At 46.2% G+C, this 26,323-nt stretch overlaps 1 protein-coding gene across 4 annotated transcripts in view; it reads right to left on the bottom strand.

The window, feature by feature from the left end:
- The window catches only part of NUP85 (nucleoporin 85), a 92,692-nt gene that overhangs the window by 11,012 nt on the left and 55,357 nt on the right, over window positions 1–26,323 (bottom strand). For all 4 annotated transcript variants that reach the window (XM_061577209.1, XM_061577211.1, XM_061577212.1 and 1 more), the window contains 5 exons: window positions 22,820–22,923; window positions 20,544–20,612; window positions 17,169–17,234; window positions 15,449–15,600; window positions 11,556–11,673 (listed from right to left, as the gene is read on the bottom strand). In XM_061577209.1, the coding sequence (XP_061433193.1) occupies window positions 11,556–11,673; window positions 15,449–15,600; window positions 17,169–17,234; window positions 20,544–20,612; window positions 22,820–22,923 (509 nt within the window). The remainder of the gene's footprint in view (window positions 1–11,555; window positions 11,674–15,448; window positions 15,601–17,168; window positions 17,235–20,543; window positions 20,613–22,819; window positions 22,924–26,323) is intronic.

Consider the following 26,323-nt stretch of genomic DNA (forward strand, 5'->3'; position numbering starts at 1 on the left):
CGACTCAAAGGCAATGGAAGAAACAGAGGCGCCTTTGTCTAAATCACAACCACAGAAAGCCAGGAATCATCACTGATTGTGTGTTTAGGGATTCCGAGCTAGTTGGAACACGTGCACACAGGGGGGAGGTAGAAATACGCCTTGTCCTCCTGCAGCTGAGGGAACGAAAACAAGTGGGTCAGCTCAAGGCTGTGTGCATAGGGGAGGGAGCTGATTTAAACAACCCTGCACGTCTGAACGTGAAGGGGCCTTTGACCTGAAAGTAAGAATAACACTCCCAGAGCAGAAGGTTGGATGACCACAGTGAGACGAGAATAAGAGTGGTGTATATCTCTCAAGGAGGCAGACCCAGCTGAATAACAAGGCTGCGGGGGTCACCAGAAGTTCGCATTCGCCTAGTTAAGACAAAAAGCTCAATTATTCTGTATTGCTATTAAAGTAACGTTAAAGTCGGAACTTAACAACAGGGTAGGCTAAAGTTATCGATATTCACACCCACTCCAATTAAACCAGGCCACAAGTTACGCCTACTGAACCATCACCATTATTAAGTCAATATGAAATGTTATTTCCATACTTCAATACTTTCTATACAACTCGACCCGAAGCATATGACAATCAGAACCTTCCTAAGTCAAAATTGAATCGCACCCAGACAGGAGCGAATAGTCAATATAAGGTTGAAGAGGGAAGGAAATCAAGAGCACGGCGAACTGCAAACGTAAGCAAAAAGCCGGGAACAACACCAGCCCAGCAACAGCGAGTGGGGCTTCGACAGGCCATAAAGTAGAATAATAACTCCCGGGGTCAGGGGACACAAGAAGAAGCAGGCAGACAAAAACCAGAACTGACTCCAAGGTTCAACCGCCCTCACCTATTCAGGAGTGACGGAAATTAATGAGGCCTTGAATTAACGGCAGCTGGACGGCAACAACAACGGCGAGCAGAGATAGGGTGGGGCAAAGACTGCGGGCTATGAATGCAACTTCGTGTCAGTAAAGCCCTGACAAACAAGTTAAGTTAAAGACATCACAATACATAATATCGCACATAACATCAATGTTAACGCTATTCACCGTAAACTATATTCCGCTTATATAACCATCCAGGCACCAAGGAATACGAATTCCTAGGATCAAGAAACTTACCCCTTAACCTAAGATATCGGAAATAAATTAATAGTAATAAGTATATGCATGAAAGACAAAAGTAAAACTTATGGAAAAGCCAGGATAACGGGATGAATCACCACCAGGTCGAATATAAATACATAATAAAAAAAACGATGTTAAACCCAGGGTCGGAGAGAAAGGGAGATCCCGGCCGTCTTTGTATCCCCGCAGCGCGGGATAGGAGTGTGTGTACGCTCGGGGAAACACCTACACTTGGGTCGGGCACCACGATGGGAAACGACAGACCTTAGGTTACATACAGAATCATAACTGTGAAATAGTAAGGGACAAATGTTAACTTAAAACTTTTTAACCATTTCTTTGTGCGCCGGGTCGGAGAGAGTGTTGCCCCTCCCTCCAGGTTGTGCAACACGAACAAAGACGCCTATGAGACGATTTGTAACGTCTGTGTTTTGGGTCATGAAGAAGGCCAGACAAGAGATAATATTGCACCCAGACAGAGAGACGACTTCGAGGCAATTTGTAACATCTGATTGTTTGCTCGTGGGTTTTATGGAGGGAGTGTGACAACGAATATACCGTCAGTGATGCACACAAGGACACACGGACATACGGACAGACACATGGACACACCTGCCTACGGACAGATCCTGACACAGCAAAAATCGAAAAGAAGCCCCGCCTTGTGGGCGGGATCCAGGGGGATTTTTCGGCATAAAGTAAAGGATCCTGAGCATTGGAACCAGTGCGACGGGAGGGTCCACTCAGAAGCTCGACCGGGAGGGTCGACTCAGGAACGAGTGTGACGAGAGGGTCCACTCAGGAGCGCGACCGGGGGAGTCGGCTCAGGAGGAGTGCGACCAGTGGGTCCACTCAGGAGTGCGACCAGAGAGTCGACTCAGGAGCGAGGGCGACCAGCGGGTCGACCCAGGAGCGAGCTCGACCGGGAGGGTCGACTCAGGAGCAAGCTGCGACCAGCGGGTCGGCTCGACTCATCTTCAGCTCGTCAATCTCTGCTGCCGCCGGAGATCTCTGCTGCCGCCGGAGTGGTGATCGTTGCGGTTTGGCGACGATCCAGCGCTGCACGCTACGAGCGAGTTGTGGGCGCCACCTACCGACCGGGTTCCGAACTGCGACAGCGTATCAACAGCCATCCGAACCAATTCGCCACGGGATCGACTGATACGTATGACGCGCACCGCCCCCTCACCACACGACCACCAGGCGTCTGTTTGACCTAAAGAATCGACTCCGAACACTGACTATTCAAGACAACTCTTACCACTCAAAAACACTCGAACCCATAAGCCATCCGTGGCTGGAAAGCATCACAACGAGACCGAGTGATGGCCCTCCGTCGTTTATAAGAGTATTCTTAATTTTTATCTTTAATATTTAGTGGGCTGTACTCTTAATCGCATAATTCCCAACAGATCCATCAATACGAACTGATTCTTGGCACCTCCTTCCGCCGAGCCACGCTCACGTGGGGAGTGGTGGCCCACCGGATCCTTATCAGGTGATCTGGTCCCCAATTAGTAAACTTGGTATAAGATAACGAGCTTCGGAAAAGGAGCACCGTCGCAGGCCCTTACTCCGAGCCGTTCTGTTGTCAGATAACCTGCCGATGTATCTGTTGAGATTGGTGCCTTTAAGAATAATAACTGTTTTTGATTGTATTTTTTTTTATCGCCGTATAATCTTTCAAGTATCTTTCAGTCATAATCGCCGCACGTACTCGCATCCTCTACAGAATATTCAACTGTTCCGTGACCCAAGGTGTTAACAACGTGATAAGGGTTGCGTATGATCAATAAGGAGTGCGGTACTGCGTGAACAATATTGAGTATAATCATTCATTAACGTTAAGGTTTTCTTAGCATAGTATTTGCATGTTTTAACGACTCTCTCTCTCACTAACAACCATCGCGTTATGCGGGATCCATGTGCCGTTGTCAAAGTGAAATCAGACAATCGTTGATGATACTGTATTGATGCCGTATTGACGTTCCGGGATTGAGAGTTCGCATACTATATCATAGTTAAGGTTGAATTAGTAATAAATTGATCAATACAGAAGTGGTTGTGTGATTCTTTCCTGAAATCTATGCATAAGATCTGCTTCTGCGTTGAGATTTGAACTTGGTGACCTTAATAAACACACTAATACATACTCAGTAAATGTTAAAGCGATAACGGGGTGAACCGGGGTCTGGTTATCATAACGACTTGCGTTATCATAATTACACCCACTCGCATAATTAATACGATTACCTCTCGAATTGGCATAATTAAAATGTGCGTAATTACATAAATTAACATATTTCCGGATAATTACACATTTGGCCAAATTTCATTTAATTATTATTATTTCCACTGAATATTCATAACCCACATATACAACATAATAATTTCACCCACGCACGCATACAACATAACAAATTTTCATACCCAACATATACAACATAATGGGGGCTCGTCCGGGATCTCTCGCAGACAGTTTGTGCATGAATTCAGGAACGAATCACTGATGTGTTAATCAAAGTGTTGTGAACTAACGTTGCCTTGTGATTGTAAACGGGGGTATACAAACAAAACGCGCTCTGAAGGGAAATACCAGAGTAGCAGAGTATAACAAAGACAGCTGGGCTGAGATTATTTGCTCGAGTTGAACTGACGCATCCTGTGATACAATTGTTTATATGCACTCTGAAAAGAAATATTAAGGTAACTCTTGCCATACTTAAGATGCTAGGATTAAGAATAATATTTGAATGGGTTACGGGATACGGGGAGCTCGTATTTAAACGTACCGACCAATCTGTTACAAAGCAGTACAGTCAGAGAGACATATGGGAAGGGAGCTGTATCGATAACACGAACACACCTCGGGGGAAACTAATTGACTGGATAAAAAGTAACGAAGGCAAACACGATGCAAAAACTGCAGAGAAGGCAGGACAGGACTCATACCTTCTCACACAGGCATACAGACAGGGATTGTGGAATGAGGGAAAATTTGGAAAGGAAACGGGAGAGAAATCGTCTCTAATAAACGACGAGAAATGTCCTCACACCCTCGAGAGGGAGGAGAAATCAAAGCTCGCGACACCAGCGAAACTCACAGACGTTGAGCCACAGAATAAATATGGAAGTAACATCAAATCACTCTCTTGGGTACGTGGACAGAGTCCAGGGATTGATCGCACAAAAGTTAAAGTAAAATCGCCAGGACATGGTACACTAAGGGCAGAGGCAAAAACTGAAGGGAAATGGCAACACGAGCGACACGGCCCTGGGCGCGCACACAGAAAATGCACACCACTTAAACACAAGAGACACAGCACAGACCAAAGTGACAGATTGCCTGATGATAACTTGTTTGATGATGACGCTGTCAGCAATCAACTTTCGGAATACCTGTTCACCAGTAAAACCCTTAAGTTGATGGACAAGGCTCTAGTCAGAATTCCCGATTTTGACCCCCACAATAAGACTATGGATATCCACACACATATCGCGACAGTGGAAGAGGAGGCAATGATTAGAGGGCTGAGGAGACGGGATGAAAAAGCGAGTTTGTTGAAACGGACCTTACATAAAGAATCTATTCCATGGGTAAAGTAACTACCACACAAGGTTAGAAATGATTTTAAACAATTGAGCCTGGCAGTGATTCGGAAGTTTGGAGAATATTCGACACTCACTGAGGGGTTTTATGCTGTAAAATCGATGACCCAGGGCATGGACCAAGATCCACGTGACTACCTCGTCCAATTTAAAAGAGCGTATTACGCAGGCGATGTGAATCAATACCACGAAGGGGATAAAATGTTCAAAATTATGTTTTTTGAATCCTTAAGCCCAGAGATTACAGAAAGGGTGAGAATGGTTTTGAATCCAGAAACCGCATCCTTACGCCGCATAGAGAGCAAGGCGTACATGGCATGGTTATACAGAGCTAAGAATCATAATTCGGATCCAGAACACAGGGAGAGGGATGAGGAACCCAGCCTCTCAGAGAGGAATAAAAATCACCGAGCAGTCCCACCATGCAGAGAGCAGCAGAAACGCACGCACACATGGCAAAATAACCCAGAGAGAGGTTGGCACGAGAATGAGAGCGGCACAAAGCCGAACATTCAGGAGAATCGCAGGAGGGGGAGGTTCAGAATAGAACCATACCAACACCCCATGCCCCGACATGCGCAAGGTCAAGATTACCCACAGGGATGGCGAAGTAACAATCCAGGAAAAATTTGGCACCCAAATGGGAAAAACACTGGGCCAAGGGTGCAGGAGAATCGTAGGAGGGAGAGGTTCAGAGCAGAACCATATCAACACCCCATCCCACGACACACGCAAGGTTCAAATTACGCACAGAGATGGGAAGATAACCACCTAGCGGGAAGGTGTTACACATACCGCGGAGGTATGGATGCGAACATTCACGAGAATCGCAGGATGGGAGGTCAAACACAATCGATCCAATTCCGACCAATTCCTCCACCGGCTATACCAGGAGGGAATAGAGGAATAACACAGAATACGGTCCAAATACGTGATGAACCATCCACAGTGATTGAGAGCGGGCAGCCCATACGCGCCACACCCGCCGAGGTGTTAAACCCGGCGCTCAATGTGAAATACAGGCAGGCTGCAAGTGACAGGGCGGGCAAAAACGTGGACAGTGCTCCCGTAAATGACGCGCGGATCGAATACAAGGACAGGGTTGCATTGAAGCGTGATCGGACAGTACAAAAACAGACAGCAGGGACACGCCCTGAGGAGCGCAGGCATGAGCCTTTGAATGGAAAATATCCAAGGGAAACCAAAAATTATGTGGATCGGAGTGCTAAAATGGAGACGAATGTCCATGACGTACCGGGAATGGTGTTGAAATCCAACACACTAGTAAAAACAAAGAGGGCAACATTACGAGGGACAGAATTAAATCGACACACTGACTCGGCAAATGTGCATGTAATCGCAGAGAGAGCGAATGCCTCGAACCAAGTGTCAAAGTGGGTCGTGTGCGCGAATTCTGGTTATGTGCAGCACAATTTTTCACCACACACTCCCACGACACAGAGAGTCAGAGAGGAAACTACAAAAACGAACCCGAAAACCGTGATCGAATTATCGAAGTGATAAGTGGTGAACGAGGCAACATGAGGAAGGTAACGCATAAATGCGTTCGAAACCGCTACCTAGCGTTTCCCAGGATTTAACAAAAACAAAAATGAATATTCGTCGGAGTCATGATGTATCAGAACCGATGTAACGCAATATCGATGTTTAACGCTTGTTTAATTTTCTTTGCTCAATTCAAATATAACCATGTTAAGTTGTGACACGTACGCACGCGTTGTAAGGAATAGCAGCAAAACTTGAGGACAATCGATGGTTCATGATGGAAGAAGGGTATACATATTTTTTTTTAAAATAACCCGTGGCCATTTGACCACTGGTCATTTTTAAAAGGGCGGTATGTTGTATCCTAACCCTTCTTCCATAATTGAGATTAATAATATTTGATGATTTTTATATATTATCTTTTTACTTGTTTTTTTAATGATTGAAACACACCAAGCGCAGCAAACTGCAAAACACCAGGTGTTGTTAAGTAATGAACCGGAGGAGGGCTAGGATGGCAGAATTTGCAACCTTGCTTCAAGGAAAGATAAGGCCTGATGAACGGGCACATGTCACCCGTGCAGGCGGCAGAGACAGTGGGAGTGTCAGCCAGACATAGTTAAGGCAAAAAGCCCAACCATCCTGCATGGTTTTAAAGTAACGTCAAAATTCGAAATTCAACAACAGAGTAGGCTAAAGTATCGATCCTCGCGCTCGCTCAAATTGGAGACCAGGCTGCGAGCTACATCAATGAACCATTGCCATTTGCTAATCCAATACTGAATGTTAATATTACTGAAGTCAAAACGAATTCTATGACCTCAGCACATGGGCAAATAATAGGGCAGTGTCGACTCAAAGGCAATGGAAGAAACAGAGGCGCCTTTGTCTAAATCACAACCACAGAAAGCCAGGAATCATCACTGATTGTGTGTTTAGGGATTCCGAGCTAGTTGGAACACGTGCACACAGGGGGGAGGTAGAAATACGCCTTGTCCTCCTGCAGCTGAGGGAACGAAAACAAGTGGGTCAGCTCAAGGCTGTGTGCATAGGGGAGGGAGCTGATTTAAACAACCCTGCACGTCTGAACGTGAAGGGGCCTTTGACCTGAAAGTAAGAATAACACTCCCAGAGCAGAAGGTTGGATGACCACAGTGAGACGAGAATAAGAGTGGTGTATATCTCTCAAGGAGGCAGACCCAGCTGAATAACAAGGCTGCGGGGGTCACCAGAAGTTCGCATTCGCCTAGTTAAGACAAAAAGCTCAATTATTCTGTATTGCTATTAAAGTAACGTTAAAGTCGGAACTTAACAACAGGGTAGGCTAAAGTTATCGATATTCACACCCACTCCAATTAAACCAGGCCACAAGTTACGCCTACTGAACCATCACCATTATTAAGTCAATATGAAATGTTATTTCCATACTTCAATACTTTCTATACAACTCGACCCGAAGCATATGACAATCAGAACCTTCCTAAGTCAAAATTGAATCGCACCCAGACAGGAGCGAATAGTCAATATAAGGTTGAAGAGGGAAGGAAATCAAGAGCACGGCGAACTGCAAACGTAAGCAAAAAGCCGGGAACAACACCAGCCCAGCAACAGCGAGTGGGGCTTCGACAGGCCATAAAGTAGAATAATAACTCCCGGGGTCAGGGGACACAAGAAGAAGCAGGCAGACAAAAACCAGAACTGACTCCAAGGTTCAACCGCCCTCACCTATTCAGGAGTGACGGAAATTAATGAGGCCTTGAATTAACGGCAGCTGGACGGCAACAACAACGGCGAGCAGAGATAGGGTGGGGCAAAGACTGCGGGCTATGAATGCAACTTCGTGTCAGTAAAGCCCTGACAAACAAGTTAAGTTAAAGACATCACAATACATAATATCGCACATAACATCAATGTTAACGCTATTCACCGTAAACTATATTCCGCTTATATAACCATCCAGGCACCAAGGAATACGAATTCCTAGGATCAAGAAACTTACCCCTTAACCTAAGATATCGGAAATAAATTAATAGTAATAAGTATATGCATGAAAGACAAAAGTAAAACTTATGGAAAAGCCAGGATAACGGGATGAATCACCACCAGGTCGAATATAAATACATAATAAAAAAAACGATGTTAAACCCAGGGTCGGAGAGAAAGGGAGATCCCGGCCGTCTTTGTATCCCCGCAGCGCGGGATAGGAGTGTGTGTACGCTCGGGGAAACACCTACACTTGGGTCGGGCACCACGATGGGAAACGACAGACCTTAGGTTACATACAGAATCATAACTGTGAAATAGTAAGGGACAAATGTTAACTTAAAACTTTTTAACCATTTCTTTGTGCGCCGGGTCGGAGAGAGTGTTGCCCCTCCCTCCAGGTTGTGCAACACGAACAAAGACGCCTATGAGACGATTTGTAACGTCTGTGTTTTGGGTCATGAAGAAGGCCAGACAAGAGATAATATTGCACCCAGACAGAGAGACGACTTCGAGGCAATTTGTAACATCTGATTGTTTGCTCGTGGGTTTTATGGAGGGAGTGTGACAACGAATATACCGTCAGTGATGCACACAAGGACACACGGACATACGGACAGACACATGGACACACCTGCCTACGGACAGATCCTGACACAGCAAAAATCGAAAAGAAGCCCCGCCTTGTGGGCGGGATCCAGGGGGATTTTTCGGCATAAAGTAAAAGATCCTGAGCATTGGAACCAGTGCGACGGGAGGGTCCACTCAGAAGCTCGACCGGGAGGGTCGACTCAGGAACGAGTGTGACGAGAGGGTCCACTCAGGAGCGCGACCGGGGGAGTCGGCTCAGGAGGAGTGCGACCAGTGGGTCCACTCAGGAGTGCGACCAGAGAGTCGACTCAGGAGCGAGGGCGACCAGCGGGTCGACCCAGGAGCGAGCTCGACCGGGAGGGTCGACTCAGGAGCAAGCTGCGACCAGCGGGTCGGCTCGACTCATCTTCAGCTCGTCAATCTCTGCTGCCGCCGGAGATCTCTGCTGCCGCCGGAGTGGTGATCGTTGCGGTTTGGCGACGATCCAGCGCTGCACGCTACGAGCGAGTTGTGGGCGCCACCTACCGACCGGGTTCCGAACTGCGACAGCGTATCAACAGCCATCCGAACCAATTCGCCACGGGATCGACTGACACGTATGACGCGCACCGCCCCCTCACCACACGACCACCAGGCGTCTGTTTGACCTAAAGAATCGACTCCGAACACTGACTATTCAAGACAACTCTTACCACTCAAAAACACTCGAACCCATAAGCCATCCGTGGCTGGAAAGCATCACAACGAGACCGAGTGATGGCCCTCCGTCGTTTATAAGAGTATTCTTAATTTTTATCTTTAATATTTAGTGGGCTGTACTCTTAATCGCATAATTCCCAACAGATCCATCAATACGAACTGATTCTTGGCACCTCCTTCCGCCGAGCCACGCTCACGTGGGGAGTGGTGGCCCACCGGATCCTTATCAGGTGATCTGGTCCCCAATTAGTAAACTTGGTATAAGATAACGAGCTTCGGAAAAGGAGCACCGTCGCAGGCCCTTACTCCGAGCCGTTCTGTTGTCAGATAACCTGCCGATGTATCTGTTGAGATTGGTGCCTTTAAGAATAATAACTGTTTTTGATTGTATTTTTTTTTATCGCCGTATAATCTTTCACGTATCTTTCAGTCATAATCGCCGCACGTACTCGCATCCTCTACAGAATATTCAACTGTTCCGTGACCCAAGGTGTTAACAACGTGATAAGGGTTGCGTATGATCAATAAGGAGTGCGGTACTGCGTGAACAATATTGAGTATAATCATTCATTAACGTTAAGGTTTTCTTAGCATAGTATTTGCATGTTTTAACGACTCTCTCTCTCACTAACAACCATCGCGTTATGCGGATCCATGTGCCGTTGTCAAAGTGAAATCAGACAATCGTTGATGATACTGTATTGATGCCGTATTGACGTTCCGGGATTGAGAGTTCGCATACTATATCATAGTTAAGGTTGAATTAGTAATAAATTGATCAATACAGAAGTGGTTGTGTGATTCTTTCCTGAAATCTATGCATAAGATCTGCTTCTGCGTTGAGATTTGAACTTGGTGACCTTAATAAACACACTAATACATACTCAGTAAATGTTAAAGCGATAACGGGGTGAACCGGGGTCTGGTTATCATAACGACTTGCGTTATCATAATTACACCCACTCGCATAATTAATACGATTACCTCTCGAATTGGCATAATTAAAATGTGCGTAATTACATAAATTAACATATTTCCGGATAATTACACATTTGGCCAAATTTCATTTAATTATTATTATTTCCACTGAATATTCATAACCCACATATACAACATAATAATTTCACCCACGCACGCATACAACATAACAAATTTTCATACCCAACATATACAACATGGAGCATAAAAAAGCTTAGAGGAGTGTAGAAAAGTGGAGGAGCGTGGAGGAGTGTGGTGGAGCATGGGTTAGCGTGGAGGAGTATGTAGGAGTGTGGGTCAGTGTGGATGAGTGTGGGTTAGCGTGGAGGAGTGTGGGTTAGCATGGTGGAGTGTGGGTTAGCATGGTGGAGTGTGGAGAAGTGTGGGTTAGCGTGGAGGAGTAGTGGGATACTGTGGATGATTGTGGGTTAGCGTGGAGGAGTATGGGTTAGCATGGAGTGTGAGTTAGCGTAGAGGAGTGTGGGTTAGCATGGAGGAGTGTGGGTTAGCATGGTGGAGTGTGGAGAAGTGTGGGTTAGCGTGGAGGAGTAGTGGGATACTGTGGATGATTGTGGGTTAGCGTGGAGGAGTATGGGTTAGCATGGAGTGTGAGTTAGCGTAGAGGAGTGTGGGTTAGCATGGAGGAGTGTGGGTTAGCGTGGAGGAGTGTGGGTTCGCATAGAGGAGCGTGGGTTAGCACGAAGGAGTGTGGGTTAGCATGGAGGAGTGTGGGTTAGCGTGGAGGAGTGTGGGTTAACGTGGAGGAGTGTGGGATAGCATGGAGGAGCATGGAGGAGTGTGGGTTAGCGTAGAGGAACATGGAGGAGTGTGGTGGGGTATGGAGGAGCGTAATGGAGTGTAGATAAGCGTGGTGGAGTGCGGTTGAGCGTGGAGGAGGGTGGAGTATTGTGGAGGAGTGTGGATAAGGGTGGTGGAGGAGTACGGTGGAGCACAGAGCAGCTCGGTGGAGCGTGGACGAGCATGGTTGAACATGAGAGAATGTAGTGGAGATTGGTGGAGTGCGGTGGAGTGTACCGGTCGGCCAGTGCCGTGGTGAGTGCAGGATCTTTCGCTCGGAGGCTCCAGTTGAGCGCGAGTCCGAGTCTCCCCGAGCGCACTGCCCTCACCGCCATCTCCTTGCAGATCCCGCGAGCTGGGATACCAACAAAGACAAAAATCCCCCGCAAAGCCTTTCACTTAATCTTGGGGAAAGTGCTGTTAGCGAGTAGTAGCACATATGAAGGCCTACCCCCCCAGGACATACTCTTGCAAAAGATAACAGACATTCTCTCATCAGAGCATGTTTGTTTGCATGTTTTGAAAAAAGTATGTGTGGTTAATACAGATTTGATGCCTTGCAACATGTATAAATTTGAAGTGTGGGTTAGCATAGATGAGTGTGGGTTAACGACACATTTAAATATGTATACGATCTAACCCAAAAATCTTGATTTGAAGCTTTCGTGACTGCAGGAATCCATACTCTCTGGTTCTTTCGGTAAAGTTACGTAGATATAAAAATCAAAGAAAATACGACGTTTCGGTCGCAACACAAGCGTCCGTCATCAGGTGAGAAATAATTATCTGCTGTTGTTAGACAAGACTCTCTTACAATCACATTTAGCATTAACAGACAAAATGTTCACATCTGATTGGGACCATGTAGATAACATGACTATTTTTTCAACTGCTTCAATGTCAACCAAAAGCAAGAGTTAACCTGATTGCCAAATTCAACCTCCTGTCAAAAAAGAAATCCAAACCACACTTGAAAAAGTTAGATGTTAACAAGATTGTTATAAATCACAGTAACAGCCCAATTTCTGACAGCCTAAAATCGGTACTAAGGGGTTGAATTTCGCAGTCACGCCCAAACACATCCTGGTGGATGACACCATTGCCCAGATCGACGTAGCCCTCAAAGATCTGAGACACATCCCGGTAGACGTTGCAAGATCTGAAATCGCTATCCTCAAGAATGCTAAGAAACCCATTAGCAACATCAGCAAGGACGAGCGTTTGGAAAAAGAGAGTTGATATTGTCATCCTCTCAGCCGACAAGCGCAATGCCACTGTCATCATGGATAAAACCACATACAACAACAAAATTTAGGACCCTCTCAATGATGGCTGCTATACCAAAATTAATAGAGACCCTACCATTAGCCTGGCTACTAAAACCAACAAAATAATCACTAATTTGACTTCCCTAATCGAACCCACCAAACAGGTCTCTCTAAAACCTTCGGCTGCTAGACCACCCAGATTTTACGGCCTACCAAAAATCCATAAAGAGGGTACTCCACTCCGTCCTATCGTCTCCACCATTAACTCACCCACTTACAGACTGGCACGATTGCTGACTGAGACTCTGCTTCCCTTCACGGGCAAGATCGCCTCAGCTGTACTTAATTCGGCCCACTTGGTTTCACTAATCAAGCACATATCACTATCCCCGGAGGATTTGCTCGTCAGTTTCGATGTAGTCTCCCTCTTCACCAAGGTACCCGTACCTGATACTATTGCAACCATTGAAGACCTGGTCCAACAGGGACTGAATCCTGATGTACCTTTGTTGGTAAGGCACTGCCTTACCAACACATACTTCACCTGTGATGGTACTTCCTACAAACAGAATGAAGGTACCCCAATGGGCTCTCCCCTATCACCAGTGGTAGCGAATGTTTTCATGGAGAAATTTGACACAGATGCCATCCAGACATCCACCCGACGTCCTTCCTTGTGGAAGAGATACGTAGATGACACGTTCGTCATCCGGCCACATGGCCTGCCAGCACTGAACCAATTTCTCAACCACATCAATTCCATACACCCATCTAAAAATTCACCATGGAAGTGAAAAATGATGGCAAGCGACCATTCCTGGATGTTTTGATCGAGAAGAGACCTGATGGCTCATTGGGACACTGTCTATAGGAAAGCCACCCACACGGATTCCTATCTAAAGCCTGACTCCATCCACCATCCAGCCCAGAAGAATTCCCTCATCAAAACACTACACCATAGGGCTCGTTGCATCTCCGACCAACACCGCCTAGCCAGTGAGCTTGAGCACGTACGCCAGGCTCTTAGGAGGAATGGATATTCTGACTGCACAATCCGCAAAGCTGCATCTCCAACCATAGGTAGATAATCATCTGAGGACCCAATCAAAACCATCACCTTACCATACATAGCAGGGGTCACCAAAAGGATTTCCAAAATCTTGAAGAAAAACAAGATCCAAGTTCGGTTCAATACAGTACACAAAATCTGTGATTTGATCCCATCGGTGAAGGATGCGATTCCGGACATACAATGTCCTGGTGTCTATAAGCTGAGTTGTGTCTGCGGCAGCAGTTACATTATTAAAACGAAGCGACATTTCTCAGCCCGGGTTCACGAACACAAAGCGGATTTGAAACACGGTAGAACCAACACCTCGGTGGTGGATCATTGTTTCAACGCTATGACATTGTTTTTTCCGAGAACAAGGTGCTCTGCAAACCCTCGGGCTACCATCAGAGATTTGTTGATGTAGCCATCCAGATATACAAACACAGACAAAACTTTAATCGAGGAGATGGAATCAGATGGAGCAATCATTGGACGGACGTGATAAACCACATCAAGTTTTGACTGCTGTGATTTTCACTCACCCACCCGTGCTGTTTTTATCTACTAATTCATGGACATGCTAATTTCTCCAGCCCCCACCCGTCCCTGCACGCCACAAACCCTCCCCCCTCTCCCCCGTGAACTCCTGCAGCTACGACTCTACAAACCCCACCCCCCTTCCCCCCCCTCCCGTGCCTAAATAAAGCCACAACAGAAGATCAACCTCTTATGTTTAAACATCTTAACACCTCCTGTTTTATTGCCAGAAAGGGTAAAACCTATTCTTCGACATACAGAATTTCACTTTGCAGATAACCTCTCAGGACCGGTTCCGTTCCGTATATATCCAGGGTTGCCTATGCAAGGGACGCAAAGAGGTGAACCAAATTCAGAAAATAAATAAATCAATACTCATACGGGCCTGTTGGCTCGTCAATTTAAATAGCACGCTCGACTCTCATTGGTGAGGAGCTCTCACAGGGGGAAGAGCTGCTGGACGTAGGGTGCTCAATCTGACTGGAGGGTGGAGAACCATCCAAATCGGATTAGTCATCAGGGTCATTGGAAAGAGCCTTTTACGTGAAATAAAGAGGATCAGTGGAGAGTCGGGCAAAGTTCCATGTATGTTTGTATGTGTGTTGAACTTCTAACGTACCGTGCATAGCCAACGATGCTAATAAATGTATGTTGAACTTCTTTCGCACCGTACATAGTCAACCGTGCTAATGTATGTATGTTGAACTTCTTTCGCACCATACGCAGCAAACCATGCTAATGTATGCATGTAGAACTTTTCGCACCTTATGTAGTCAACCGTGTTAATGTATGAATGTAGAACTTATTTCGCAATGTATGTATCCAACCGTCCTAATGTATGTATGTTGAACTTCTTTCGCACCGTACATAGCCAACCATGCTAATCAGGATTGTGAGGGTGAAGGACAATAAACTAAACACAACAACATTTCTAAAGAGATTAGTTTCAAACTAGATGATTTAACAGTGCACAGCTCCAGTTGCTTCCTAATATTGGAAGGAAAAGCGTTCCAGAAAGGACCAAGGAGGGGATTGAAGGAGCCAATAGAAGGGGTTTGGAGCGCCTCCTCCAACAGAGTAATTCCCTGATGGGTGACGGACGTACTGTGCTGAAGACGGAACGAAGTCTAAATTAAAGACTTCCCTGGGCTGGAACTCCTTTACACCCTGCGTTAAACGAACTACATCCCTGCTTATTGAAGGGCCACTTTCTGCTTAAAGGCCTGTGGGCAGGCAAATACTGTGTACAGAAGAACAAAAAACAAAGATCTTACCCTGCTCCTGCAAGTTCCTCTCCTGGCAGATCCTGAGCACCTTCTGGGCCTTGCGCTCGCTCTGCAGGGGCAGCCGCACGAGCCACAGCTTCATGACAGCGCGGCCCTCCTCACCGCACGCATCCAGGTACACCGGCGCCAGGCTCCACAGGCTGCGGCACCGCACCAACACAAACAGACCACCACCATCACCGCCGCCACTGCCATTGCCACCATCTCCGCCACCATCTCCGCAACCACCGCCACCATCACCGACATCGCCACCACCGCCAGCGCCACCACCATCACCACCACGGCCAGCGCCACCACGGCCACGACCATCACCACCACCACGGCCACCACCATCACCACCATCACCGCCGCCACTGTCACCACCACCATCACCGCCACTGTCACCACCGTCTTCACCACCACCATCATCACCGCCGCCATCACCACCACCACCGCAGGCACCACCATCACCGCCATGACCATCACCACCATCACGGCCAGAACCGCCACCACCACCACAGTCTTAAACAATGGACTTTTGGGCAAAGAATTAAAAATAAGTAAAGGTTTTACCCTTTCTGGCAATAAAACAGGAGGAGTTAAGATGTTCAAACACCAAATAGATACCTTTTACAAGGCATCAAGTCTGCATTAACCACACATACTTGTGCCAAAATATGCAAAGAAACATGCTATCTGTGTATGTATATATGGGCAAAAATAACCCATACAGTAGAACCTCTGATCACGAACGCTTCTGACCACGACCAAATCGGGTTCCGACCAAAAAATTCACAATATTTTTTAATCTGGTCACGAACACATACTCGGGTGGCGATCAAACACGGCCGCGGCCGATTTCCCCTTCCGCGCCATTTTTTTTTGTAAGCGCCAAATTTCCTGTCGTGAATTCAGAGAGAACTCGGAGTTAAGTTTTGTTTGTTTTGTTGAATTACACAAGACGTAACAGTTATGTATACAACTTTTGTTATATAAAATTCCTAGGAAGATATTAATTGTGTGAGTGTATTCATAACCCTCCCCCCTCATTCAAGCCGTAATTTAGAGAGCGAAAGCGCTGAGTATGTAAATCGATAACATTAGAACCCGTTAATCTCTTCTCACATCATTCATACAATGATGCGGTGAAGTAAACGTTCATACGATATTACGGTGAATGCTTCCAAAAACAATACTGTACCAAAATATTACTGTTAACTTACTTTCAATAGAAACATGAATTGCTCATACGAATATTCTCTCTCTCTCTCGCAGAATCGACCGACTGATGTAGCAGACGAAACAATCATCTTTTTGAACGATTCTAAACCTTGACGCGGCAATGTTAGTTTTCTCTGTTGTTCAAGGTTTTCTCAGTGTTATTCAATGTTTTACATTTAGTTTACTATTACACTGTGAATTCTTTGGCATAATTAACTATTTTGTGCTTAAAAATCTTTAAAAAACAATATTTATATACAGTTCATAGGAGTTTGGAACGGATTAATCGTATTTACATAAAATCCAATGGGGAAATTATGTTCGAGTCACGACCAAATCGGGTTGCAACCAAAGTTATGGTCGTGACCAGAGGTTCTACTGTACATAGATACTTCAGACCGTCTGTGAAAGCCAGCAGTGCCTTCCGTCGTGAGAATGAAGTGAATGTTCAATGTACTCAATAATTATGTAATTAAATGTAGTTGAGCTTGTTATAAAGAAAACCTACCTGTGATGCGCCATGAGGTTCGTGGCGAATTCCAGGAGGAGGAACTCACGCAGACTGGTGCCCGACCTGCAACACAACCGCTAATTCACAATTACACATGACCCACAGCACACAAAGACACAGATCCCCCGTATAGCCTTAATAGACTGTTGGGGCAAGTGAAGTTAGCGAGCACCTATGAAGGCCAGCACGGCACACGAGGGGTAGGTAGCCAGCACCAGACTCAACCTAGGGGAGGAGGCCCAGGACTGGTTCTTGGCTGTGAGTGAGAATCAAACTCGGGTATTCAGGTTTGTAGCGCAGCGCGATAACCACTGTACGACCAAGCACACACTCACACGCACTCGTGTAGTGACTGTGCTTGTCACTGTATGGTGCCGGGGCTTACGAAGCCAGCCACGGCGGATAATGTGTTGTTATTACGGGCAGCCCGGGTTACAGGCTGTAGTACCAGCCCTAGTGGGGCTTGGGTGAGCGCTGGTTAGCGCGGAGGCACCGCGAGCAGTGTGCGGTGCGGGCTCCCGGTGAGGGAGCGAGAGGGAGCGTCAGCTAGCCAGGGTTACCTTTGGGCATGATACGCTGGTTGACCTGCTGTCACGTGACCGGACAATATTGGAGGGGGGCCACCGATGGACAGGGGCCATGGGGCGGTCACGTGGTCCAAAGGAGCTCTCGGGAACCTTCGAGAAGGAGCTCTCGGGAACCTTCGAGAAGGAGCTCGAGAGACCTGGAAGGTGGGCGGGGCGAAGGGCGGAGCCAGCCCCAGCCCAGGGGCATATAACGAGGGCCCCATGAGGAACTCGAGGTTCTTCGTGTGCTGGTATTACGAAGATCCACGTCGGGGAGAAGCCTCTAGCCACGCGGTCTGGGACCCCGTTTGTGGTCCGGACCGGGATAGCGAACCGTGTCTAGTTCTGCTGTAGCGTGGTTATATGGGCATTCGAGACCCGAGTGCAGATCGTGTTGTGTTGCGTGTTAATGTGTAATAAATAGTGTTGCTCCCAAGATAACGTCTGCGACTCAGTTGGACTCACTACACTGGTATACGATAGCACCGATATAGATACTTATATACAACTGCCACCTTGCACCACTAAGTGGCAGCAACATCACCACAGCTCTTGTATGTATGTTAAACTTCTTTCGCACCGTACGTAGCCAACCGTGCTAATGTACGTTGAAATTATTTTTCGCATGTATGTTGAAAATATTTCGCACCGTACGTAGCGAACTGTGCTAATTCATGTTTGTTGAACTTTTTTTTCACCATTCGTAATGTATATATGAAATGTTTAACTTTTCATATATACATTAGCCCACTAATCAAGAGTTAAAATTTAATTGGAGTGTTCAAGGCTAGGAGTATTTTAAAGTTGTCATGTGAAGTATTTAAGGCTCTTGCAGGCAGGTCATGGGACAGACCCAAGTGTTATGGGAGAGGCCGATTTTGACACGGCTGGTACCAATTTTTAGCGAGTCCACTCAGCTCGACATCCTCTCATACCTCATCAGTCCATCTCTTCACAAGCATGTGTTGTGCCCGTTTAGACCCCTCTATCCAGTCAAACATAAGCTGCTTGGGCATGCGGTGGGCTGGACATGCGGGCTACATTTCCCAGCGAACACACATTGCCTGCCGGAGGAGCTCATTGATGGGACTGTGTATAGATTATTTTCAAAATCTGCGAGCGCCTCACATAATGTTCTGGTTAAACCCAGGCTAGATCGTGGACAGACCAGCCTGAATGTTTACACCATTGGAACATCCTTTGCCAGTAGCAAAATATGATAATTGTTTTTTTACCCTTTTATCTGGCAACAAAACTGACACTTTTTTCTTACAAGGAGTCATGTTTGCATTGACCACAATACCTGCGGTGGGAATGCAAACAAAAAACACAACTCTGATAATGTATACGTATAGTCCTTGAAATTGATTGGTCCACAAAAGGTTCAGTTTTGTTGCCTGATAAAAGGGTAAAAAAACAATTATCATATTTTGCTACTGACTAAAGAGGTTCCAATGGTGTAAATGCTTTCCCCGAGCTCTCATACTCTGATGGTGCATTGTCTTTGAGTTGTGCGCCTTTTGGCGTCATCTGGTCCAACACCATGTGAGACTAGTCTCTAAGAAAAGCTGTCTCGGGTGTGGACCAATCAATTTCAAGGACAGTGTATACATTATCAGAGTTGTGTTTTTTGTTTGCATTCCGACCGCAAGTATTGTGGTCAATGCAAACATGACTCCTTGTAAAAACATGGTGTCAGTTTTGTTGCCAGATAAAAGGGTAAAAAAACAATTATCAGCCTGAATGTTTCAAGCTTGTGCAGTTATTCCTTCAAAGGACTCCACGTTTTGCAAGAATGGAGAAAAGGGGGCATATAAATGTGGCCAAGAAGGCCCGGTGTTTCATACGGACCGACAGGAGCAGGTAGCACCCACAGAGCATTATGCAACTGATTCAATATAATGCTGCCTAAACTGATTCAGATTAGTAAGGGTTGTCACGTAAACAACACATGCCAACTCATTACCAATTAGTTACTGAACGAGTAACTAATTGGCATGTTTTGTTTACATGACAAACCTTACTAACTGGCTGTATCGGGTGGTGGTGGGTTTATTGATACATTTATGTTTACGCGATCTAACCCAAAAAAACCTTTATTATGGATAATATTGGTCGAGGAAACCTTCAACTACTACGTGTTAAACTGATCCAGATTGAGACCTCTGGAGCTGGTCTTAAGCACACTGCTCATGTATGGGAACGCCTCCACTCTCTCCACAACTGCCCCAGTTAACCAAACAGGAGTTGAGGTGGCGGAGGAATTGATGGGATAAAATACCCAGGTAGGCGCTCTGATTTGGTGGCTGATGATAAGGCCCCACCTCTTAGTGGCATACTCCAGGTCCAGCAGTAGATTTCTCCAACTAATTATCAGAGTGAACACCAATTCCCATGCAACTATATTAGAAAGAAACAAGTGAATAATCATTCCTACATTAACATTAGCCGCCCCGCCCATTTCTAAACCTTTATAAACAGCCTGCCTCAGCAGCTTTCCCCCTCTTTATTCACCTGATGACGATTGCTTGTGTTGCGATTGAAACGTCGTGATATTGTTATTTTTTTTTCTTTTCTATCTACGTGGCTTTAATGAAAGACTCAAAGAATATGAATTCCCACACCATTAGCATACGCAACAAAGTTGACCAGTTAGGAGCCATCCCTTGACCCCACACATACAAAATACAAAGATCCCCCACATAGCATTTAACACTGTTGGAGCAAGTGCTCTTAGCGAGTAGTTGAAAAGCTATATGGCGGATCTTTGTCTTTTATACGCGTAGCATGAGGCGCTGGCTCTTACTGGAGTTGCTGACAGTGATGCAGCAGGTCACTGAGATGTGCCACGAACCACCAGTTGTTAAGCGCCAAGCTGCAAAGAGATAATAAGAACATTTGGGTGAGTTGGCAATCCACAAAGGCCACCGCACTGAACGTGTCCCACACCAAGCACCCCCCCTTTCAGTCTCAAAATGCAAAAACCACCGTCAGCACCACGGAGAGCACATGTGACAATATGCACAATACACGCCTCCTTCCCATCTCAGAACACATGCGTATTCTGTGACTTGTATTCCTATAATGACGCAAATGATTATTAACTTGTTAACTTCTAATATAGTTGCGTCGAATAGAACAGGTTGCCTGTGAGTGAGTGAGTGAGTTCCCTGTGAGTGAGTTCCCTGTGAGTGAGTGAGTTCCCTGTGAGTGAGTTCCCAGTGAGTGAGTGAGTTCCCAGTGAGTGAGTTCCCTGTGAGTGAGTGAGTGAGTTCCCTGTGAGTGAGTGAGTTCCCTGTGAGTGAGTTCCCTGTGAGTGAGTGAGTTCCCTGTGAGTGAGTTCCCTGTGAGTGAGTTCCCAGTGAGTGAGTGAGTTCCCTGTGAGTGAGTGAGTTCCCTGTGAGTGAGTGAGTTCCCTGTGAGTGAGTGAGTTCCCTGTGAGTGAGTGCCCTGTGAGTGAGTGAGTTCCCTGTGAGTGAGTGAGTGAGTTCCCAGTGAGTGAGTTCCCTGTGAGTGAGTTCCCTGTGAGTGAGTGAGTTCCCTGTGAATGAGTTCCCCGTGAGTGAGTTCCCTGTGAGTGAGTGAGTTCCCTGTGAGTGAGTTCCCTGTGAGTGAGTGAGTTCCCTGTGAGTGAGTGAGTTCCCTGTGAGTGAGTGAGTTCCCTGTGAGTGAGTGAGTTCCCTGTGAGTGAGTGAGTTCCCTGTTAGTGAGTTCCATGTGAGTGAGTGAGTTCCCTGTGAGTGAGTGAGTTAGTTCTCTGTGAGTGAGTGAGTTCCCTGTGAGTGAGTTCCCTGTAAGTGAGTTCCCTGTGAGTGAGTTCCCTGTGAGTGAGTTCCCTGTGAGTGAGTGAGTTCCCTGTGAGTGAGTGAGTTCCCTGTGAGTGAGTGAGTTCCCTGTGAGTGAGTGAGTTCCCTGTAAGTGAGTTCCCTGTGAGTGAGTTCCCTGTGAGTGAGTTCCCTGTGAGTGAGTGAGTTCCCTGTGAGTGAGTGAGTTCCCTGTGAGTGAGTGAGTTCCCTGTGAGTGAGTGAGTTCCCCGTGAGTGAGTTCCCCGTGAGTGAGTTCGTGAGTGAGTTCCCTGTGAGTGAGTGAGTTCCCTGTGAGTGAGTGAGTTCCCTGTGAGTGAGTGAGTTCCCTGTGAGTGAGTGAGTTCCCCGTGAGTGAGTTCCCCGTGAGTGAGTTCCCCGTGAGTGAGTTCCCTGTGAGTTCCCCGTGAGTGAGTGAGTTCCCTGTGAGTGAGTGAGTTCCCTGTGAGTGAGTGAGTTCCCTGTGAGTGAGTGAGTTCCCTGTGAGTGAGTGAGTTCCCCGTGAGTGAGTTCCCTGTGAGTGAGTGAGTTCCCTGTGAGTGAGTTCCCCGTGAGTGAGTTCCCTGTGAGTGAATGAGTTCCCTGTGAGTGAGTGAGTTCCCTGTGAGTGAGTGAGTTCCCTGTGAGTGAGTGAGTTCCCTGTGAGTGAGTGAGTTCCCTGTGAGTGAGTTCCCTGTGAGTGAGTGAGTTCCCCGTGAGTGAGTTCCCTGTGAGTGAGTGAGTTCCCTGTGAGTGAGTGAGTTCCCCGTGAGTGAGTTCCCTGTGAGTTCCCCGTGAGTGAGTGAGTTCCCTGTGAGTGAGTGAGTTCCCTGTGAGTGAGTGAGTTCCCTGTGAGTGAGTTCCCTGTGAGTTCCCCGTGAGTGAGTGAGTTCCCTGTGAGTGAGTGAGTTCCCTGTGAGTGAGTGAGTTCCCCGTGAGTGAGTTCCCTGTGAGTGAGTGAGTTCCCCGTGAGTGAATGAGTTCCCTGTGAGTGAGTGAGTTCCCTGTGAGTGAGTGAGTTCCCTGTGAGTTCCCTGTGAGTGAGTGAGTTCCCTGTGAGTGAGTTCCCTGTGAGTGAGTGAGTTCCCTGTGAGTGAGTGAGTGAGTTCCCTGTGAGTGAGTGAGTTCCCTGTGAGTGAGTTCCCTATGATTGAGTTCCCTGTGAGGGTGAGAGTTTCCTGTGAGTGAGTTCCTGTCAGTGAGTGAGTTCACTGCAAATGAGTGAGTTCCCTGTGAGTTTGTGAGCGAGTTCCCTGTAAGGTGAGTGAGTGAGCGAGCGAGTGAGAGGAAGGTTCCTCGCCTGCAGTCCTTGAGCAGCTGGTGTAGGTTCATGTCGAACACGACTTGCAGGAGCTGGTCGAGCGGGGAGGAGGCCGCGTCGTTCCCATACACACAGCAGGCCGCCTGCGCCAGGCCGCACCGTCAAAACCCTGATCTCCCGGTGCATGCCCTCTATTCCTCAGCATCACCATTACAGCCAGAATTTTGGAGATAATCCTCCTCTATGGACACTTTTAGATTGACTAAATCAGATTCTCCCCGTAAACAAAATTTCACTACGCCACAAGTCGTGACATCATCAAAGAAGAGGCCACCCGGGAGGGCTGCATCATCTATCCGTCTTTCATTGACATGCTAATTTCTCTGCTCCAACAGCTGCTCCAGCAGACCCACCTCTCTCTCTGTCCCCCCCTCTCTCTCTATTTAAGGCCTCGACACAGAGGCATTGGGTCTATGTTGTGTGTCTCTCTCTGTGTGTCTCTGTGTTGTCTATCTCTGCTTGTGTCTGTCTGTGTGTCTCCGTGTCTGTGTTTTGTTTCTCTCTCAAATTTAGTTCTACCTGATGACGGTTGCTTGTGTTACAATCAAAACGTCGTATTCTAATATTACATTTATTTTCTTTCTATGTGACTTTACCGACTGAACCACAGAATATGAATTCCTGCAGTCACGAAAGTTTTAAGTCAAAATGTATTATGTTCTTTATTATTATTTTTGTATTGTGAGGTTAGCAGAGTTGGAATTATTGCTCTAAACCAAGGGTCCTCAAACTTTTTAAACAGGGGGCCAGTTCACTGTCCCTCAGACCGTTGGAGGGCCGGACTATAGTTAAAAAAACTATGAACAAATTCCTATGCACACTGCATATATTTTATTTTGAAGTGAAGAAACAAAACGGGAACAAATACAATATTTAAAATGAAGAACAAGTAAAGTTAAATCAACAAACTTGCCAGTATTTCAATGGGAACTATGGGCCTGCTTTTGGCTAATGAGATGGTCAATGTCCGGTTCCATATTTGTCACTGCTAGTCGTAACAAGTGATGTAAGTGTGCATCCGTTAGTCTAGATCTGGTTGGAGATTTCAAATGTTTCATTCTGGAAAAAGTCTGTTCACAGACATAAGTGCTGCCAAAGATGGTTGCCATTTTGAGTGCATGGTTCCTGAGATGAGGATATGTCTCAGAGGGGAGAGATGCATAGAAATTATGAAGGCTGCTTGACTTGAATGCGTCTTTCAGAGTCACAATTCTGCAGTTCAGCCAGTTCCATTTGGTAAATTGTATCCACATTTTCAATGTCAATAGAAAATGGGTTACGGAAAAGCTGTATGTCCTGTTCATGGAGATGGAAGCTCTTTAAATCTAAATTGGAACTCCTTTTGCAATTTTTCCAGTGAATCCACACATGTTTTGTTTGGGAATGCAACCAATGGTTTTTCCGCTAACAGATTTTGAGTTGTGGGGAGATGGCAAAAGTTTTCCTCCTTCACTTGTTTGATGAGGAGGCCTAATTTTACTTCAAATGCTTTGACATGTGATTGTATATCACAGATGAGCTTCCCCTTTCCTTGAAGTTGCACATTGAAACTGTTGAGTAGCTCTGTTACATCTGTCAGAAAGGCAAGGTGCCATTTCCATTCTGCATCATTGAGCTCTGGTACTTCTTTGTTTTTTGAAAGCAGAAAAGCTGTAATCTGTGGAAGTAAGTCATAGAAACGTTTCAAAACTCTCCCTCGACTCAGCCAACGGACTTCTGTGTGGTACAGAACATCTTCATAGTCAACATTTAGCTCGGACAGAAATTCCTGAAATTGTCTGTGGTTTAGTGCATGAGCTCTAATGAAGTTAACACAAGATACCACAATTTTCATAACAGTCCCACTTCAGTGATTTACTACACAGCGCTTGTCGATGGATGAGGCAGTGTATGGCTATTGGATGAGAATGGTTATGTTTGTCCATCTCTTGGTTAATGCGAGCAATTACTCCTTTCTTAGACCCCACCATGCTAGGAGCACCATCAGTTGTCACACTGGCTAGTTTAGCCCAGTTCAGCTCCAAACCATTCACAGTTTGGCAAACCTTTACATAGATATCCTCTCCTGTAGTTGTTCCTTTGATGCTTTGCAGTGCAGCAAGCTCGTCTGTGACTTCGAAATAGTCATTCGTCCCACGAATAAAAATTAGAAGTTGTGCAGAATCACGAACATCATTGCTTTCGTCGAGTGCCAAGGAAAAATAGGAAAGTTTTTTTTGTGGAGTTTTGCAAATGCTGATACAAATTGTCTCCCATTTCTTCAATCCTCCGTGTAATTGTAGGTCCTGAAAGACTCACTGTACTAAATAAATCGGCCTTCTCTGGACACATCTCTTTGGCAACATAAAGAAGGCATTCTTTAACAAATTCTCCCTCCACGAATGGTCTGCCAGTGCACGCTATTAGCTTGGCAACTTGAAAACTTGCTCGCAGTGATGAAATATTTAGCTGCTTCTGCTTCACAAAAGTATTTTGCTGAGTTGTTAATGTATTTTTCAGTTTTAATATTTTATCTTTTCTCACTTCTCCGACCAAACAATCGTATTCATCTTTATGTTGAGTTTCATAGTGTCGACGTAAATTGTATTCTTTGAACATAGACACTATATTCTGGCATATCAGACACACAGCTCTTTCCTTGTACTGCATGAAAAAGTAGATCATAAGTCCACTGTTCTTTGGATATCCTACACTGCGAGTCAATTTTTCTCTTTCTTGACATCATTGTTTCCTAGGGAATCAAAATTGCTATTAGTAAAATACCAATATATATACAGCGCTATTGATGGGCAGTGCAGTCTGTATGTCTCTGTGTGGGCAAAGTTATTGCTGGTATATACCAGCAATAACTTTGCCCACACAGAGACATACAGACTGCACTGCCCATCAATGTAGTCTGATTGGGGGAACTTCGCTTTTACCCCAGGCTCACACTGGTGCGGGTGCCATTAAAAAGTTAATTACACCTGCAGTTTTGTTCACAGATCGCAGTGCGATCTGCGAACTCGCATAGAAATCTGATCGCATGGGGGAGAAGACCCATGCGATCCGATTCCACTGCAGGAAAAAAGAAGGCACATGTGCCTTTTTTCTTCCGAATCTAATGCGAGTTCAGCCATACAAGCATATAGCTGAACTCGCACTGCTCAGAGATCGCAACAGTATGTACCGGGGCTTACACAACATACAACATATAACCTCATACAACTGAATAGCAATCAGGATATAAATGCACTTACTGTCATTTAAATTGGGTTTCCTACTCCTCGGCTGTCTGTCACTGACCAGCACGGGAAAACAGCAGGCAGCCCCTCCAGAGATCAGAGATCACTCTGTTATTACCCCTCTATCATTTACTCAGCGGTGCGTGTGCTGGGGATCTACATCCCCAGCACACAGGAATATCACTGGGAGTGGAATCGAGGGGCAAGTGAGGGAGCTGAGGGAGGGAGAGCCAGTCAAGCACAGCCAGGGGAGGGCTGG

The sequence above is a fragment of the Lethenteron reissneri genome, chromosome 63 (assembly GCF_015708825.2).
Source record: "Lethenteron reissneri isolate LAM-NWPU_2019-01 chromosome 63, ASM1570882v1, whole genome shotgun sequence".
NCBI lineage: Eukaryota > Metazoa > Chordata > Hyperoartia > Petromyzontiformes > Petromyzontidae > Lethenteron > Lethenteron reissneri.